The 20,376-nt window shown below is 42.0% G+C and overlaps 1 protein-coding gene across 1 annotated transcript; it reads right to left on the bottom strand.

Moving 5' to 3' along the window:
- Positions 1–10,898: 10,898 nt before the first annotated feature.
- Positions 10,899–17,697, bottom strand: chrna4b (cholinergic receptor, nicotinic, alpha 4b). Its single transcript, XM_046336828.1, has 4 exons — positions 17,653–17,697; positions 17,225–17,334; positions 14,351–15,848; positions 10,899–11,737 (listed from the first exon to the last, which is right to left on the bottom strand). Exons 1-4 carry the CDS (start codon positions 17,680–17,682, stop codon positions 11,612–11,614), a joined length of 1,764 nt encoding a protein of 587 aa, XP_046192784.1. The 5' UTR covers positions 17,683–17,697; the 3' UTR covers positions 10,899–11,611.
- Positions 17,698–20,376: the final 2,679 nt, after the last annotated feature.

The following is a 20,376-nucleotide window of genomic DNA, read 5'->3' as shown; positions in this document are numbered from 1 at the left end:
TTATACTGAAAAACGACCTTGTCCTTAACGATTACAAGCATACCCATAACATGATGCAGCAACCACCATGCTTGTAAATATAGAAAGGTAATCCATAATGTATTGGATTTCCCTAAACGTAACACTTGACTTTGTAAAGTGGGGCAAAAAAGTATTTAGTCAGCCACCAATTGTGCAAGTTCTCCCACTTAAAATGATGAGAGGCCTGTAATTTTCATCATAGGTACACTTCAACTATGACAGACAAAATGAGAAGAAGAAAAATCCAGAAAAATCACATTGTAGGATTTTTACTGAATTTACAGTGCCTTGCGAAAGTAAAATGTACCCCATTTAGTTGGGTGGCAGAGGGAATTAATTAGACTTAAAAGGTGGTCAACGATGCAAGAATTGAGCAGCCATATCAGGCCAACTTCCGCAACAACTAAGAGTGCGAAGTCTGAGGCTAAACTTGTCCTCTGTTTAGGTCCCATATTGCATTGTTTACTTCATAGGGCTTTCCATGTACAGTGCCTTGCGAAAGTATTCGGCCCCCTTGAACTTTGCGACCTTTTGCCACATTTCAGGCTTCAAACATAAAGATATAAAACTGTATTTTTTTGTGAAGAATCAACAACAAGTGGGACACAATCATGAAGTGGAACGACATTTATTGGATATTTCAAACTTTTTTAACAAATCAAAAACTGAAAAATTGGGCGTGCAAAATTATTTTATGTTGTTCCACTTTATGATTGTTTTCCTTCTGGTTGTTTTTCCACTGCTGGTCTTGTTATATCTTTTGTTCCTGAAATCCCTCTCTTCTTCAAGTCGTTCCTTCCTGCTCCCAGCTGTTCCTATTCCCTAATCAATCATTTGGTCACCTACAAACAAGCAAGATTTCTGGCTCTCACAGATCTGTAACTTTTCCCCTTTAAGAGTCCCTCTTTCTCCCCTTGTTTTCCGTTTAATGCCCTGTTTGATCTTGTTATATTGTTCACCGTCCTGTGTCTTTGTACACTCGCCACTGTCGCCAAGACGTGTTTCAAAGGACACCAAAAACAAATTGTGGACCTGAGCAGGTGTCTGACTGAATCTGCAATACGGTCAAGTGCTTGGTTTGAAGAAACCAAGTTTGGGAGCAATTATTAGTGGAAGTTCATACAGTGATTACAAAAAAGTATTTAGTTTTTATGCTTTATTTACCACTTCAAAAGATGTCTAGGAGCCTGTAATTTTCATTTCCTTTAACTGACAGATTAAATGACTCTGTTTGCATATAATCACATTGTTGGGTTTTTAATGAATTTATTTGCAAATTATGGTGGAAAATAAGTATTTGGTCAATAACAAAAGTTTATCTCATTACTTTGTTATATACCCATGTGTTATTTCATAATTTTGATGTATAAATTGTACAAAATTAAGAATCTCTTGAATGAGTGTGGAAACCACTGATACAATTTTGAATCAAAATGATTGTAAAATTATTTGTAAAATAAACCTATAAAGACAATGTAGTGTACTGAAAATAAAACATTTTGCCCAAGAAAGTCTTTGTTTTCATATTTGTTTTTCTTACGAAAACTTTGACAGATTTGTAACTGAACCCTTTTCTGTTTCTACTGATGTGCATTAGGGCTCTACCTCAAATGTCATTTTATTTATATTGAAACCATGGTAGTTTGTACACACATCAAGATATTCCGCTTGTCCATCAGTGACCTCTTTGAAGCTACTGCTATTGTCTCTTTATTAAATAATGAAATTGGAGAATGAGTTCTTCTCCGCTTACACAGGCATTGTCTGAAGCAGCCGTGTGATGGGGGTGTGGTGATTGAATCTACTGATCCAGACGGACATTTTTTAGCAATCTCACTCTTGGTCTTTCAATTATTTTATTAAAAGCTGTTGGGTCTCCAATGTTGGTGACTGATGTATTTAGAAAGTACTGATTGGCTGCTTTGGTACAGATGCTTTTGCTATCATCTATGGCACTCTATCCCAGAATAAAAATGGATTTATGTGATTAATGGAGATGTGATTGGAGAATTGATTGGGTGGTTCTTTGACAGATGTTTTAAAGTCCCAGTGCGCTACTTTTGTGAAATATTATATATAACCTTTCCACTACCAACAGACCCAGGTCGATGCTTATTTATAAAACCCTCTTAGGCTCCCCCCTATCTGAGATATCTACTGCAGCGCTCATCCTCCACATGCAACACCCATTCTGCCAGTCACATTCTGTTAAAGGTACCCAAAGCACACACATCCCTGGGTCGTCATTGTAAATAGGAATTTGTGTTCTTAACTGACTTGCCTAGTTAAATAAAGATTCAATAAATAAATATGTAGATTTTCTTTTCTTCTGATTTTTCAGGGGGTCTCGCAAAGACACATGCTAGTGTGGCATTTAAAAAAGAGGTGGAGACAACTTCAACATCGAAGTCAAATTATTAAAAGATTACAATACTATAAAGACAATGTATGTAACGTCGTAAAAATCAACCCTGTCCAGAGACTATTTGGATAAATGCGTTTCGCCTTTCGTAGCCTACTCTGTAACTGAACCCTTTTCTGTTTCTACTGTGTGCATTAGGGCCTAAGTGTCATTTTATTTATACTGTACACTAATTGTATTTTGTACACACATCAAGATATTCCGCTTGTCCATCAGTGACCCAGAGCGAGAATGTGTTTGTGTGTGTATGTGAGCATGTGTGAATGTCTGTGTTTCACACATATTTCTTGGTCCTCATGCTCTAGATTCATTAGCTGTTGTGTCTCCAATGTTGTTCGCCTGATGTATTTAGACTGATTGGCCTTTTCAGCGGTCTTCCCTGCTAAATGGCACTCATCCCAGCTAGGCTTATGTGATTAAGGAGATGTGATTGGAGAATTGATTGGGTGGTTCTTTGACAGATGTTTTACATAGGAATTGCATATAACCTTTCCACTACCAACAGGACAGCCAGGCTACCAGCTAATTGGAATGACTGAGCCTCTGCGTACTCGCTGCGGTGCTCATCTTCACTCTAGAACGTATCGTATCTTCCTTGTCCCCTTGTGTATCTGTTGCTTCTGATTCACACACAATAATATCCCATGCCAATTTTGGCCATTAATTGTTGCAGCATTTTATTTTAGGGATCCGATAAATACTTTCTTAGGGAATTGATTATCCACCAATTCCATTAACCTTTAAGCTATAGGCATTTCAAAGATTTATTGGCTAATCAATTGGAAAATGGGTATCAGAAACCAATGACTTTCATATCCCACTTGCAGTGCATTATCATTTTAGGTGAACCTGTTGAAAGACAGGGAAAATGCATCCTTCCTTCTTTCCTTCCTCCTTTCTGTCCTTCCTCATCCCTTCCTTCTTGCTGTCCTTGCTCATCACTTCCTCCTTTCCGTCCTTACTTGTCACTTTCTTCTGTTGGTCCTTCCTCAGCCCTTCTTTCTGTCCCTACTCATCCCTTCCTTATAAATGTTCTTCCTCATCCCTTCTGTCTCTCCTCATTCCTTCCATCGATCTGTCCTTTCTCATACCATATCTCGTCATTCTGACCCTATCTTCCTCATCCCTTCTGTCTCTCCTCATTCCTTCCATCGATCTGTCCTTTCTCATACCATATCTCGTCATTCTGACCCTATCTTCCTCATCCCTTCTGTCTCTCCTCATTCCTTCCATCGATCTGTCCTTTCTCATACCATATCTCGTCATTCTGACCCTATCTTCCTCATCCCTTTTGTCTCTCCTCATTCCTTCCATCGATCTGTCCTTTCTCATACCATATCTCGTCATTCTGACCCTATCTTCCTCATCCCTTCTGTCTCTCCTCATTCCTTCCATCGATCTGTCCTTTCTCATACCATATCTCGTCATTCTGACCCTATCTTCCTCATCCCTTCTGTCTCTCCTCATTCCTTCCATCGATCTGTCCTTTCTCATGCCATATCTCGTCATTCTGACCCTATCTTCCTCATCCCTTCTGTCTCTCCTCATTCCTTCCATCGATCTGTCCTTTCTCATACCATATCTCGTCATTCTGACCCTATCTTCCTCATCCCTTCTGTCTCTCCTCATTCCTTCCATCGATCTGTCCTTTCTCATACCATATCTCGTCATTCTCACCCTATCTTCCTCATCCCTTCCGGCCATAGCCCTATATAGAGATTGTCTATATATGAATCTGGTGACAACATATTTGACTGGATTTAATAGGTTGAAGGTGATGCATGAGAACAGGGCTGTAAGAAACCAAGCAGAACATTGACTGCCACATAGCGCAATGGATTTTTTCAGATATTTGAAGGTTGACTGTTGCACTGGTTTCGCTCTTGTACCCAGTGTCTATTTGCAGTATCTGTTTGCCTAATCAGATTTGACTCATTAAACTCAAACTATGCTGATATTCTCCATTTTTAATCGGTTATCAAAGGGTTTGAAAATCAAGCTGGAAAAAATAATCACAAAGATAATTAAAGGTCCTTTTCTCAAAGATGAATTGAATAACCTGATATTTTGTGCTAATTATTAAGTTAATTTAGTTCCGTGACCTTTTGTCGCCAACTATTTAAATATTGCAAATGGTGCAAACCAACAAAGAGAAGATTGATATTAGTATACTACAATATGTCATTAACTACTTGAGTTTGCACAGTATGTCCATGTGCCATTGCAATAATGCAGACCATAGTCTTACTCAAAGTCTTGTGTCTTATCCAGACCATCATTATTCCATCAAGACATCGAATTCTACCCACTATTGTGTATCAATGGGAAACAAAAATGTTGTTTTTGTTTTCTTAATTTCCATTTTGATTTGATTATTTCATTGAGCACCGTTGCCCTGAAAGATTCAGACAATGTGGTGTTCTCGACTTATTCTAGAGTGTAACGTAAAGGGCATACTTTCGAATTAATACAATCCAAGTTAACTTTTATTTTGCATTTGCTGAAGTCAGTGAACGCTGCAAGTATTTCACCTTTTAAAAAGTGCTGTTGTTCCATATCGTGCCTAATGGCAATTTTTTTCTGTCTGTGTTTTTCTATACACAGATCAATGCTAGTTCCTGTGCTGAGGCAGTGGAAATACAATCATTGGACTTGAGGTCAGGACTGAGGACATCTGTCTGAGCCTTCAGGTCAAACATTAGATACTTTCATTGAGGCTCTAAACAGCAGTGTGCATTGAGCTGTGAGACTGAAGAAAAATAAAATATAACTTATTTGCCATTGTGTCTCAAGATTAATTTCAGTATTTAAGGTACTCAAAGGATAGGAATGGAAGATTGGTTTATCCAAAAGTCAAGATTCTGAAAGTTTCAATTAAGTTTTTCATATGTTTCTGGAAGTTTTTTTCTTACTGATGTACAGTACCAGTCAAAAGTTTTTCTTTATTTTTTACTATTTTCTACATTGTATAATAACAGTGAAGACATCCAGACTATGAAATAACACATGGAATCATGTAGATACCAAAAAAGTGTTAAACTAACCCAAATATGTTATATTTTAGATTCTTCAAAGGAGCCACCCTTTGCCTTGACTTGATGACAGCTTTGCACTCTTTGCATTTTCTCAACCAGCTTCACCTGGAATGCTTTTACAGCAGTCTTGAAGGATTTACCACATATGCTGAGCACTTGTTGGCTAATGTTCCTTCACTCTGCGGTCCAACTCATCCCAAACCATCTCAATTGAGTTGAGGCCGGTGGTGATTGTGGAGGCCAGGTCATCTGATGCAGCACTCATCACTCACTCTCCTTCTTGGTCAAATAGGCCTTACAAAGCCTGGAGGTGTGTTGGGTCATTGTCCTGTGGACTAACAAATGACAGTCCCACTGAGCGCAAACCAGATGGGATGTTGTTTAGCTGCAGAGTGCTGTGGTAGTCATTCTGGTTAATAAATCACTGACAGTGTCACTAGCAAAGCACCCCCACACCATAACACCTCCTCCATACTTCACAGTGGGAACCACACATGTGGATATCATCTGATCACCTACTCTGCGTCTCACAAAGACACAGCGTTTGGAACCAAAATCTCACATTTGGACTCATCAGACCAAAGGACAGATTTCCACTGGTCTAATGTCCATTGCTCGTGTTTCTTGGCCCAAGCAAGTCTCTTCATGTTATTGGTGTCCTTTAGTAGTGGTTTCTTTGCAGCAATTTGATCATGAAGGCCTGATTCTCCTCTGAACAGTTGATGTTGAGATGTGTCTGTAAAGCATTTATTTGGGCTGCAATCTGAGGCTGGTAACTCTAATGAACTTATCCTCTGCAGCAGAGGTAACTCTGGGTCTTCCTTTCCTGTGGCGGTCCTCATGAGAGCCAGTTTCATCATAGCGCTTGAGGTTTTTGCGACTGCACTTGAAACTTTCAAAGTTCTTGAAATTTTCCAGATTGACTGAACTTCATGTCTTACAGTAATGATGGACTGCTGTTTCTCTTTGCTTATTTGAGCTGTTCTTGCCATAATATGGACTTAGCCCTATTTGGTAAAAGACCATCTTCTGCATACCACCCCTACCTTGTCACAACACAACTGATTGGCTCAAATGCATTAAGAAGGAAAGACATTCCACAAATTCCCTTTTAAAAAGGCACACCTATTAATTGAAAGGCATTCCAGGTGACTACCTCATGAAGCTGGTTGAGAGAATGCCAAGCGTGTGCAAAGCTATCATCAAAGCAAAGGGTGGATATTTGAAGAATCTCAAATGTAATATATATTTTGATTTGTTTAACACTTTTTTGGTTACTAAACTCGACAACAAAAAAAACGTCCTCTCACTGTCAACTGTGTTTATTTTCAGCAAACTTAACATGTGTAAATATTTTTATGAACATAACAAGATTCAACAACTGAGACATAAACTTAACAAGTTCTACAGACAGACATGACTAACATAAATGTAATAATGTGTCCCTGAAGAAAGGGGGTGGGGGGGTCAAAATCAAAAGTAACAGTCAGTATCTGGTGTTGCCACCAGCTGCATTAAGTACTGCAGTGCATCTCCTCCTCATGGATTGCACCAGATTTGACAATTCTTGCTGTGAGATGTTACCCGACTATTCCACCAAGGCACCCTCACCCTCTGATCCAACTGGTCCAAGACGTGCTCAATGGGATTGAGATTCAAGCTCTTCGCTGGCCATGGCAGAACACTGACATTCCTGTCTTGCAGGAAATCACGCACAGAACGAGCAGTATACCTGGTGGCATTGTCATGCTGGAGGGTCGTGTCAGTATGAGCCTGCAGGAAGGGTACCACATGAATGAGGAGGATGTCTTCCCTGTAACGCACAGCGTTGAGATTGCCTGCAATGACAACAAGCTCAATCCGATGATGCTGTGACACACCGCCCCAGACCATGACAGACTCTTCACCTCCAAATCGATCCCGCTCCAGAGTACAAGCCTCAGTGTAAGCACATTCCTTTGACGAAAAACCCAAATCCAATCATCACCCCTGGTGAGACAAAACCTTGACTCATCAGGGAAGAGCAATTTTTGCCAGTCCTGTCTGGTCCAGCGACGGTGGGTTTGTGGCATAGTCGACATTGTTGCCGGTGAATGTCTGGTGAGGACCTGCCTTACAACAGGCCAGCCTCTCTCAGCCTATTGCAAACAGTCTGAGCACTGATGGAGGGATTGTGCTTTCATAGTGTAATTCGGGCATTTGCTGTTGCCATCCTGTGCCTGCCCCGCAGGTGTGATGTTCAGAAGTACCGATCCTGTGCAGGTGTTGTTACACATGGTCTGCCACTATGAGGATGATCAGCTATCCGTCCAGTCTCCCTGTAGCACTGTCTTAGGCGTCTCACAGTATGGACATTGCAATTTCTTGCCCTGGCCACATCTGCAGTCCTCATGCCTCCTTACAGCATGCATAAGGCATGTTCACGCAGATGAGCAGGGACCCTGGGCATCTTTCTTTTCACATTTTTCAGAGTCAGTAGAAAGGCCTCTTTATAGTGTCCTTAGTTTTCATAACTGTGACCTTAATTGCCTACCGTCTGTAAGCTGTTAGTGTCTTAACTACCGTTCCACAGGTTTATGTTCATGAATTGTTTATGGTTCATTGAACAAGCATGGGAAACAGTGTTTAAAAACTTTACAATGAAGATCTGTGATATTATTTGGATTTTTACGAATTATCTTTGAAAGACAGGGTCCTGAAAACGGGACATTTTTTTTTGTTGCTGAGTATGTTTTTAAAAAGTCAGTAAATGAGTCTGAATGAACTGTTTCGCTGCCAGACAAGGCTCCGCTTTTAGCCAGGTCAGTTTCTTTTTTTTTGCTGAGTTTACATGTGTTATTTCATTGTTTTGATGTCTTCACTATTATTCCACAATGTAGAAAAATAGTCAAATGAAGAAAACTCCTTGAATGAGTAGGTGTTTTTAAACTTTTGACTGGTGCTGTCTATGGACTGCTTGGACTGAAATAAACACACATTGGCAACTTTCAAACAAATACTTTATTTTTTTTGAAATAGAAGTCTAATAAATCCCGCTGGTTAAGGGTTGAATAGAAACTACATTCTGGAATGATAAGGAAGACAATATCATGTGACATATCAGCCATCAATGAAAACACCAAACAAGCATATGGGATGAATACAAATCTAAATGCTCTCCAGTTATGCAATTTGTTGTTTTGTGGATTAACACTTGAACTCCAAAATGAACTCTTTTGCATATGTCTTAAATTTCACACCATCTATATTACATGAACAGATGCAGTCACTGCACTGGCACACTGTATTACATTGACTTGTGTGTTTCAACATCATGTAGTTCTTCTACCACTGTTTCTCTTTTGTTTGACAGAAAACTATGGACCCACAGTCTTTGATGAGGCTACTGGTAACCAGTAATGTGTTCATCAAATCCATAGTGGTTTCAAATCTGAATGTAACAACTCAGAAGTTATTCAATAGAGATACATTTGAATAGCAGTGTTACAAGAGAAATACAAAATCATACAGTGAACGACATTTAACCAAGATTTGAACGATAAAACTATTGTCCATGTTTAATAAAAAAATAGACTTTGTGCTCTTTTCATTGACAAGTTACCTTTGTTCCATCATCAAAATCAATATCGAACAGCTGAGACTGCAAATATGGTTAATTAAAATCGTGCTCCTGAAACAGATTGAGAATCAATTTCACTCATCACCCAAACACAGGTAATCAACATTGTGTTGATTCATCAGGTTGTAAAATACATTTGAACTTTATTATGATCTGTGAGTCCCTATTGCTGATTATTATAATTGTCTTAGGATAGTGAACATACTTTTGGTAATTTAGTGTACGTGGACACCTGCTCGTCAAACATTTCATTCCATAATCATGGGCATTAATATGGAGTTGGTTCCCCCTTTGCTGCTATAAAAGCCTCCACTTTTCTGGGAAGGCTTTCTACTAGATGTTGGAACATTGCTGCGGGAATTGCTTCCATTCAGCCACAGCAGCATTAGTGAGGTCGGGCACTGATGTTAGGCGATTAGGCCTGGCTCGCCATTGGCATTCCAATTCATCCCAAACATGTTCGATGTGGGTTGAGGTCAGGGCTCTGTTCAGCCCAGTCAAGTTCATCCACACCGATCTCGACAAACCATTTCTGTATGGACCTCGCATCATGCACGGAGGCATTGTCATGCTGAAACAGGAAAGGTCATTCCCCAAATTGTTGCCAAAAAGTTGTAAGCACAGAATTGTCTAAAATTTCATTCATTGTATGCTGTAGCGTTAATATTTCCCTTCACTGGAATTAAGGGGCCGAGTCCAAACCATGGAAAAGAGCCCCAGACCATTATTCTTCCTCCACTAAATTTTACAGTTGGCACTATACATTCGGGCAGGGAGTGTTCTTCTGGCATCCGCCAAACTCAGATTCGTCCATTGGACTGCCAGCTGGTGAAGCATGATTCATCACTCCGGAGAGTGCATTTCCACAACTCCAGAGTCCAATGACGGTGAGTATTACTGTCCTGTGAAGATCCGAATGGGTCAGCGTCCCGCTGAAAGGCCCAACACCCGTCCTAAGGAGGGAAGGGCGGATTATGTGCAAAATATATGGTTAGAGTAGTTCCTAAAATGTATCAACGATAAGTGTCTCTTTCTCTCCCTCTCCATGTTGTTGTGTAAGAAGCAGCCATATGTTGTGTCAGTCTGCTAGGGACCTTTTCCTAATGTATTAAGTGTGTATGTTTATCCTGTGTTATCATTTAGTTAGCTAGTAAATACATAATTAAACCAATTTGTGCAGTACTGAATCATAAGTAAGGCTGGGTTTTTTGCAGATGCAGGAGGTTACGACTGTTCAGAATGATGATATGATACAAGGTTATGATTAATACGTTGACTGTTTTATGGATGTGATAGGAAAAGTTTCAATTGGGAGATGGTAACTCTTTCAACAACTGCTCTCGTGGTGCCCCAAATTCCTAATGAGTAATTTGTTACATGATTCATTTAATAGGCTAACAATTAAACATAGTTAGTTGATTAGATAAATAACAGTCATCAGATTAATGAGAGTAAAATCACGACACACCACTTCAGCCAAAGCTTGGCATTGCGCATGGTGATCTTAGGTTGAGTGAGGCTGCTCGGCCATGGAAACCCATTTCATGAAGATCCCATTGCTTCCAGAGGCAGTTTAGAACTCGGTAGTGAGTGTTGCAACCGAGGACAGATGATATTTATGTGCTTCAGCAGTTTCCACTTCATAATAACAGCACTTACAGTTGAGCGAGGCAGCTCTAGCAGGGCAGAAACTTGCCGAACTGACTTGTTGGAAAGGTGGCATCCTATGATGATGCCACGTTGAAAGTCACTGAGCTCTTCAGTAAGGCCATTCTACTGCCAGTGTTTGTCAATGGAGATTGCATGGCTGTGTGCTCAATTATATACACCTGTCAGCAACTGGAGTAGCTGAATCGACTAATTTGAAAGGGTGTCCACATACTTTTGTATATATAATTTATGTCATCAGGCAAAATTAAATATCAGATAAACAAACTGTGATAGGGTGTGATTTTTCCTGATGAACCAGAAATTCCTGTTTTCTTTTTACATTACCCTCCATTTAATTGAAACAGATTCATTTAAGTCTCAGAATTTCAAGCTAATGAATCAGAAACCTTCCATGTCACCTCTGACACTGAGGTAGGTAGGTGTGCGTGTGTGCGTGCGTGTGCAGTAATTCGTAATACATTGGTGAGGACTTGGGCTACGCAGATCAATGTCAAAATGGAATTTTGAAGGATGTTTTCACTGTCAGCCTTTTGGCCTCATAAAGAATTCATATGCTCTGTGGAATCAATGAAAGACACACCCCCTCCATGTCTTAGTGAATAACCTCATGATAACCTGTGCCCAATGGCAACCACAAATAAAGACAGTGGCCTACACGTTCAATCTAAAAATCAACAAAAAAGGCATAAAATACCATAAATCAACCACTATTAGAAAACCTAGAAATATATTGGCCTAGAGAGACTCACAGGTAACTTTGCATTGTAACTCTGTGTCGCTTGTCTTTAATCTCTCTCGGAATCGGACATCCACGCGGTTTCACTGTGTCTGGAATCTAGGTTTCTAGATCATTCCAGCCAGCCAAGGAGGAAGGAATAGTCCCAGTGTTCCCAGTATACACACTAGTACAAACATCCACAGAAATATCCTGTCAATGACCATGGCCACATACTTCCAGTCCTCCTTTACCTGATGGAGAAGAAGAAAAGAGATGAGATGGTCATTTCGAATATCCACACCACACATACATTTTACAAGCTGTCAATTTCTGCACATACATTTTACAAGCTGTCAATGCCCTTGATTGATTTCTCGTGAATGGATGATTTTTTTCAGTACAAGTGGAAGCTATCCCTTCAATGTCAGTCATTCCCAGCTTGCTTATGAAATATTCAGGACAACATGGTAAAGCCTTATTTGTTTCAAAGCGAAGTATACACTGGCTAGAGCTCCTGGCCATATACTTTAGCTACATTGTGCTACTATCTTTTGCAGAGACCACCAATCTTTGCCTGGGAATTGACCTGGCCTGTTTATTCAGCAGCTTCTCTTCACAGTAGAAACAATCCTCAATTGCTAATCAAAGCTTGTCTGTGTCACACCTGTTTGCCTATGACTCTCATCTATCGATATATCTTTACCAAGGACTTCAAAGTGGTTTGCTGCCTATTGGTTTTCTGCTTGCAATACCACAACCCTTCAAAAGAAAACACAGGAACTTTATCTCAAGGACACCTGGAAAGACTTGTATTGTCAAATTTAGGGGAGCGGCCATCCATTAAATATGAAGGAATGGATTTGGCAAGGTAGTGAGAAAAGTCTCAAATGTCATTTTTTTCTGAATACCCCAGAGCTAAACCTTACTTTTACCGAAAGCCTTTTCATGTGGATCATGACTACAATATACAGTATATCAGGGGTCTCCAACCTTTTCTAGCATTACTTTTAAAAAATGAAACGTGTTGCGAGCGACTTGTTTTTTGCTAGTTTTCAAATAGGTACATTCTTCTCCTCTCCCCTGCAACTCTTCCCCGGGTCTATAGTGTACAAGATAAAGTAGTGCCCTATGTTTTCTATACCTTGTAGAATACTGGTTAATAAACAACTCTTAAGGGGGGCCCCATAAAATCTGTTTTATATTTTCCCAAATTTCTGCCCTTGATTGAATTATTATTATTTTTTTACTCTCAAAATTACAATTGTTCCTAGAGAAACAACTAAATTGGATGTTCTGAGTCCTTGTCAATGCTTAAATCACATAAGACAATTTCTTTTGAAAACGAACAAATAGATTTTTAAGTGTAATTTCCCTTAAATTGTGCATCTAACCCTATTACAGAGGCTGAGTCACTGGCTTACTTGGGCTCTTCCATGCCATCTAAGGGGTGGGTTGAGTCACTGACGTGATATTCCTGTCAGGATTGGCGCACCCCTTGGGTTGTGCCGTGGAGGAGATCTTTGTGGGCTATACTCGGCCTTGTCTCAGGATGGTAAGTTAGTGGTTGAAGATATCCCTCTAGTGGTGTGGGGGCTGTGCTTTGGCAAAGTGGGTGGGTTTATATCCTGCCTGTTTGGCCCTGTCCGGGGGGTATTGTCGGACGGGGCCACAGTGTCTCCCGACCCATCCTGTCTCAGCCTCTAGTATTTACGCTGCAGTAGTTTGTGTTGGGGGGCTAGGGTCAGTCTGTTATATCTGGAGTATTTCTCCTGTCTTATCCGGTGTCGTGTGAATTTAAGTATGCTCCCTCTAATTCTCTCTCTTCTTTTTATCTCTCTCTTTCTTTCTTTCTTTCTTTCTTTCTTTCTTTCTTTCTTTCTTTCTTTCTTTCTTTCTTTCTTTCTTTCTTTCTTTCTTTCTTTCTTTCTTTCTTTCTTTCTTTCTTTCTTTCTTTCTTTCTTTCTTTCTTTCTTTCTTTCCTTCTTTTCTCTCTCTCGGAGGACCTGAGCCCTAGGACAATGCCTCAGGACTACCTGGCCTGATGACTACTTGCTGTCCCCAGTCAACCTGGTCATGCTGCTGCTCCAGATTCAACTGTTCTGCCTGCGGCTATGGAACCCTGACCTGTACACCGGACGTGCTACCTGTCCCAGACCTGCTGTTTTCACCTCTCTAGAGACAGCAGGAGCAGTAGAGATACTCTGAATGATTGGCTATGAAAAGCCAACTGACATTTACTCCTGAGGTGCTGACCTGTTGCACCCTCGACAACCACTGTGATTATTATTATTTGACCCTGCTGGTTTTAGGCTGGGTTTCTGTGCAGCATTTTGTGATATCAGCTGATGTAAGAAGGGCTTCATAAATACATTTGATTGATTGATCAAGCGTGTGAAGAATGTGCCGGTCTAGCAATGGTTCTGTACTGCTGCTGCTCATTTCATGGCAAAGTTTGCAAATAACATTGATATTGTGTTTAGGTTTGGCTTTTTAAGCCAATAGTGGCAAACCAGGGGTGGGAGAATGTCAATGTTTTGTTGATTTGATAGTAGCTGGGAGCTTGCGGTGTCTGATACTTGTGAGATTTGTTTATGACAGATTGCAATGGAAAGCGTGACAATTGCATGTATTTTCAGAATTGTTTGGCGAGCTACTCATATGTGGGCTGCAAGGTACAGTACTAGTGGCTTGCGATTGACCTGTTGGAGACCCCTGCAGTATATCAAGTCATAGGGCTACCTTGCAACAAGATCTTCGTAGAAGACAATGCTACTTTCAACATTGAGAGAATGTTATAAAAAACATTTATGGTTCATAAGGAAATTAAGGACCTCTGACAGAAAAGGTAATGTCAACAAACTCACTGAGAAGTCGGCGTCCTCTGCCCTGAGGTGGTCAGCGATGTACTGCACACTCTCTATGGCCCTTCTCATCGACGGGGATATTCTGTGGACCATGGTTTTCCGGATCACTAGGTCAACAGTGGGCTCTGTGGAGGAGGCTCTAGCTAGTTGGTCTAGTAGGACTTGTCTCTTTAGCCTTCCTTCACCTACAGCCTCTCGGCCCTTGCCACCACCAGCAACCCCACCCCCTTCCTCGTGCAGGCAGCAGTACTGGAAGCTGTGGGAGCGGCAGCGGTGCCCGACCCTTTGGGGGGGCTCCCAGTTAGACTCCCTCTGGTGGTCAAACACATGCTCTACACTGTGGCTCCGCCCGTTGGGGGACAGTATTTGTGGCTCGTCCCGGGGAAGAGAGTGGACTGGACCCAGGGGACCCAGCGGACCCAGCGGCAGAGACGGGGGGGAAGAGCATGGAGTGGAGGAGTGGGTTGAGCAGGACAAAGGGGAGGCGGTGTTCCCGAGCTTGCCAGGCTCCTCAAGGAGGATGGAGTACTGGCTGGAGGGGGAGCGGCAGAAGAGCTGGGGGGCCTTGATGGGGTGCTCCTCCAAGGGCAGGCCCTGGGTAGGAGAGGGAGATGGTGAAGGGGAAAGGGCCAGGATGTTGGAGCTGTCAGAGGGGGTGGCAGGAATTGTGTGTCCAAGCTGTCCTAGCCCCGTTTCCACCCCGGCCCAGAAAGACTGCGACTGACTGGCTGCTGTCGAGGAGCTGGTCCGGTGCATCATCTCAATCAGCTTCCGGCAGTTCTGCTTGGCGGTGGCCGGTGGCCGCTTCATGAAAAGCACTCGAGGCACCAGGTCCAGGAAGACCCGGCGCACCCAGTGCGGCATGCCGTGGGTGCGCGGCGAGCGATGGTGGACGTTGAGCACAAAGACGGTGATGATGATAGATAGGGTGACAAAGATCATTGTGAAGAGGAGGTACTCGCCGATGAGCGGGATGACCAGCGAGGTGGACGGGATGATCTCGGTAATGAGCAAGAGGAAGACGGTGAGAGACAGCAAGACAGAGATACACAGGGTGATCTTCTCGCCACACTGGGAGGGCAGATAGAAGACCAAGACCGTCAGACAGGAGATCAACAGACATGGTATAATCAGGTTGATGGTGTAGAAGAGCGGCAGCCTGCGGATGATGAAGTAGTAGGTGATGTCGGGGTAGATCTCGGTGCAGCACTCGTACTTCTTGGTGTTGTACTTGCCTACGGCGTTGATGATCACCCACTCGCCGCTCTCCCAGTAGTCCATCTGGTCCACATCACTGGCTATGCTGATCAAGTCGATCTTGGCACGGTCGTAAGTCCACGAGCCAAACTTCATCTTGCAGTTCTGCTGGTCGAAGGGGAAGAAGGTGACGTCAATGCTGCAGGAGGACTTGTAGATGGCCGGCGGCATCCACTTGATGCGTCCGTCGTAGAACAGGTGGGCCTTGGTCAGGTGGGTCACCGCGAAGTCACCATCAGCACTACAGAGGAAATACATTAGAGAAGTAGCAACCCCTTGAATGTGTTATTCATGCAATATCATCATTGGAAACATGGCAGTTACTTTAAGGATTTCTTAAGTCAGCATTGGTTTCCAGACTTATATTAGCACTAAGCATTTGTGAAGAATTTAACAGATCAAAACCCAGCGTTATTCATGAACAATTTTACACAATACAACATATTAACACTGACTGCATGTTCGGGTACAATAAGGAACACACCAACAAACACAATTTTTGAGCAACAACTGCCATTTAACTACAAAATGCATGTACTCATGTACTGAGTTTGCAAAATTCCCCAATGCATTTTGCCTGCCTGCTGCCAACAGTAAATGTAATTTGTGTACTACTAATAATTGACTGAGCTTTGAACTCATGCTTCCATGTTTGCTTGGACTATTTTCACATTAGACCACACATGTTCATTTGTTGATTTCACGAAACTAAATGTCTGGATGCAATGAACTGCGAAAGGTGATGAAGTTTCTTTGTGATATCCAATCATTCACAAATGTCTGTATGGTTTACCGAGCCACCAGCCCAGTTATGAAAACCCAGCTGCAGGTTAGAAATCCAATCTAGCTATCCTTATCAACTTACTGTCCTCTTACAGGATGTAAAATGTGTCCACCAGTGGTGGATGTTGTCTTTGACCTCCCAAAGCACATCCAATCACATTTTGTCCCCTATTCCCCTCCTAGTGTATTGCATTGTGCAATTTAATACATCAAATACGTTTTGTTTATGACCAGGCCCATTTTGACTGACTTCTCTCTGATCTATTTTAGCCAAATTAAGTAATGACAAAGGACGAAAGATTTGGCTCGATGCTTAAATGCTTCCAGCTGTTCTTAAACTCATCCCATTTGTTGTGAAGGGATTTCCCCAACCGCAATCGTTACTCACCAACACAGTGGTCTATATAAGACAATATACATAAGACGGTTCTGGTTTTAACTTTTCGTTCAGTCCACGCATTCGGTTCCACTCCATAACGGTGACAAACGTTAATGATCAGTCTACTCTGGAGAACACTTGAGGGGGCAAAAGCGAGGGGCTGAGGGCATGACTACTAAATCCCCCCCATATGTTCACTATTGGAATGACCTTTGAGATGGGGAAGCTGACTCATGCAGGTCCCAATGGGGATTCCCCAGAGTGGAACTGAGGGACAGACTAAGCAAAAAAGGAGAATTGGAATTTCGAGTCGAAAATCGGAATATGCATCAGTCAATATTGAAGTCTTTGATAAGGACTTGTTGCCCAGCTGTCAAACTATTACACTAGTTAGTTTCGGTACACCTTAGGCAACTTGTTTGAAGTGAAGGATTGCCTAAAAACAAGTACTTTACTTGTTATAAAGCACAATATCAGGCCTCCAGATGATTTCCGACGGGATGCGGATGGAGGTGACATTCTCGTACTCCTCTGGGTTCCAGCGGAGTTTATAATCATTCCACTCCTGCGGGGGAATGAAGATGAAATGTTCTATTCATGCAGGCACGTTACATTACAAATAATATATGTCAAAGGTAAATGTGCAGTACTATTATGCCAATTGCTCTTGCCGTGACCGCACTCTCCGAGGGTGTGTTGGGATATGTAAAAAAGACATTTTCATTTCACACATGCATATAATACACACTTAGATAAGCACCCACCTAATTATAATTCTTTTTTAATTATAGTTCATAGAGATCAATTCTATTCTATTTGTGTTCTATTGAATTCTGTGGTCCAGTTAATGTAAAATGGAGCTCTGCATTTGATTCGAACATACTTGTTTCACCCAGACGTTGGTCGTCATCATCTGGTTCTTCTCATCCTGTTTGCACAAAAAAAAGGATGGAGTTGAAGGGTGTACCGTAAAAAATAAAAAATATATACTGTGCCTTCGGAAGGTATTCAGACCCCTTGACTTTTGTTACACTACAGCCTTATTCTAAAATGGATTAAGTAAAAAATAAATCCTCAGCAATCTACACACAATACCCCCATAATGACAAAGCATAAACAGGTTTTCAGAAATGTTGCACATTCATTCAAACTAAAATTCCCATTTACATTAGTAATCAGACCCTTTGCTATTTAGACTCTAAATTGAGTTCAGATGCATCCTGTTTCCATTGATCATCCTTGAGATGTTTCTACAACTTGATTGGAGTCCACCTGTGATAACATTGTATTGATTGGACATGATTTGGAAAGGCACACACCTGTCTATATAAATTCCCACAGTTGACAGTGCATGTCAGAGCAAAAATCAAGCCATGAAGGAATTGTCCTTAGACCTCCGAGACAGGATTGTGTCGAGGCACAGATCTGGGGAAGGGCACCAAAAAATTAAAGGTCCCCAAGAATACAGTGGCCTCCATCATTCTTAAATGGAATAAGTTTGGAACCACCAAGAGTCTTCCAAGAGCTGGCTACCTGGCCAAACTGAGCAATCGGGGGAGAAGGGCCTTGGTCAGGGAGGTGACCAAAAACCCTATGATAACACTGACAGAGCTCTAGAGTTCCTCTGTGGAGATGGGAGAACCTTCCAGAAGGACAACTCTCTCTGCAGCACTCCACCAATCAGGCCTTTATGGTAGAGTGGCCAAACAGAAGCCACTCCTCAGTAAAATGCACATAACAGCCCGCTTGCAGTTTGCCAAAAGGCACCTAAAGTATCTCAGACCATGAGAAACAAGATTCTTTGGTCTGATGAAACCAAGATTGAACTCCATGGCCTGAATGCCAAGCATCATGTCTGGAGGAAACCTGGCCCCATCCCTACAGTGAAGCATGGTGGTGGCAGCATCATGTGTGAGGATGTTTTTCAGCAGTAAGGATTAGTCAGGATCGAGGCAAAGATGAACGGAGCAAAGTACAGAGAGATCCTTGATGAAACTCTGCTCCAGAGTGATCAGGACCTCAGACTGGGTGGAAGGTTCACCTTCCAACAGGACAACGACCCTAAGCACACAGCCAAGACAAAGCAGGTGTGTCTTCAGGACAAGTCTCTGAATGTCCTTGAGTGGCCCAGCCAGAGCCCTGACATGAACCCGATCAAACATCTCTGGAGAGACTTGAAAAGAGCTGTGCAGCAATGCTCCCCATCCAACCTGACAGAGCTTGAGAGGAACTGTAGAGAGGAATGGGAGAAACTCCCAAAATACAGGTGTGCCAAGCTTGTAGCATCATACCTATGAAGACTCAATACTGTAATCGCTGCCAAAGGTCCTTCAAGAAAGTACTGAGTAAAAGGTCTGAATACTTACGTAAATGTGATATTTTTAATTTATTTTTTATAAATTGGCAAAAATGTCTAAAAACCTGTTGTTGCTTTGTCATATTAGGGGTATTGTGTGTACGTTGATGAGGAAAAATAATCGATTGAATCAATTTTAGAATAAGTCTAACGTCACAAAATTAGGAAAAAGTCCAGAGGTCTGAATACTTTACCAAGGCATTGTGTGTATATGTATATACAGTGGGGAGAGCAAGTATTTGATAACCTGCAAAATCGGCAGTGTTTCCTACTTACAAAGCATGTAGAGGTATGTAATTCTTATCATAGGTGCACTTTAACTGTGAGAGACGGAATCTAAAACAAAAATCCAGAAAATCACATTGTATGATTTTTAAGAATTAATTTGCATTTTATTGCATGACATAAGTATTTGATCACCTACCAACCAATAAGAATTCAGGCTCTCACAGACCTGTTAGTTTTTCTTTAAGAAGCCCTCCGGTTCTCCACTCATTACCTGTATTTGTCATGTTTGTCATTTATTGTCATGTCTTGTCCCTGTGCTCCCCATGCTATTCGTTTCCCTCTGCTGGTCTTGTTTGGTTCTATCCCTCTCTCTCCCCCTCCCTCTCTCACTCTCTCGCTCTCTCTTCTCTCTGTCGTTCCGTTCCTGCTCCCAGCTGTTCCTATTCCCCTAATCATCATTTAGTCTTCCCACACCTGTTCCCGATCCTTTCCCCTGATTAGATTCCCTATTTATTCCTTTGTAATCCGTTCCTGTTCCGTCGGTTCCTTATATTGTATTCACCATGCTGTGATTGCGTTTCGCCCTGTCCTGTCGTGTTTTTTGCCGTGATTGTGTATCACCCTGTTCTGTCGTGTTTTGTGCCTTCATCAGACGCTGCGTGTGAGCAGGTGTCTCAGTCGACTACGGCCGGCGCCTACCCGAAGCGACCTGCAGTCTGTGGCCGCTTCTCCAGTTGTTTTCCCCTCTACAAATCTAGAGGATGTCAGTTATTCCGTTTTGAACATTATTAAACTCTGCTTCTGTTAAGTCGCTTTTGGGTCCTCTTTTACCAGCATGACAGAAGGAACCGACCAAGGAATGGACCCAGCGACTTCAGACGCTCGTTACACTGCCGTCGAGTTCCAAGGAGCCATGCTCGGCAGACACGAGCAGGAATTGTCTGCTGCTCGCCATGCCGTGGAGAACCTGGCCGCTCAGGTTTCCGACCTCTCTGGACAGTTCCAGAGTCTACGTCTCGTGCC

The sequence above is a fragment of the Oncorhynchus gorbuscha genome, linkage group LG03 (assembly GCF_021184085.1).
Source record: "Oncorhynchus gorbuscha isolate QuinsamMale2020 ecotype Even-year linkage group LG03, OgorEven_v1.0, whole genome shotgun sequence".
Classification (NCBI taxonomy): domain Eukaryota; kingdom Metazoa; phylum Chordata; class Actinopteri; order Salmoniformes; family Salmonidae; genus Oncorhynchus; species Oncorhynchus gorbuscha.
Note: the sequence above shows the minus strand (reverse complement) of the source record. Positions and strands in the feature narration are given on the sequence as shown.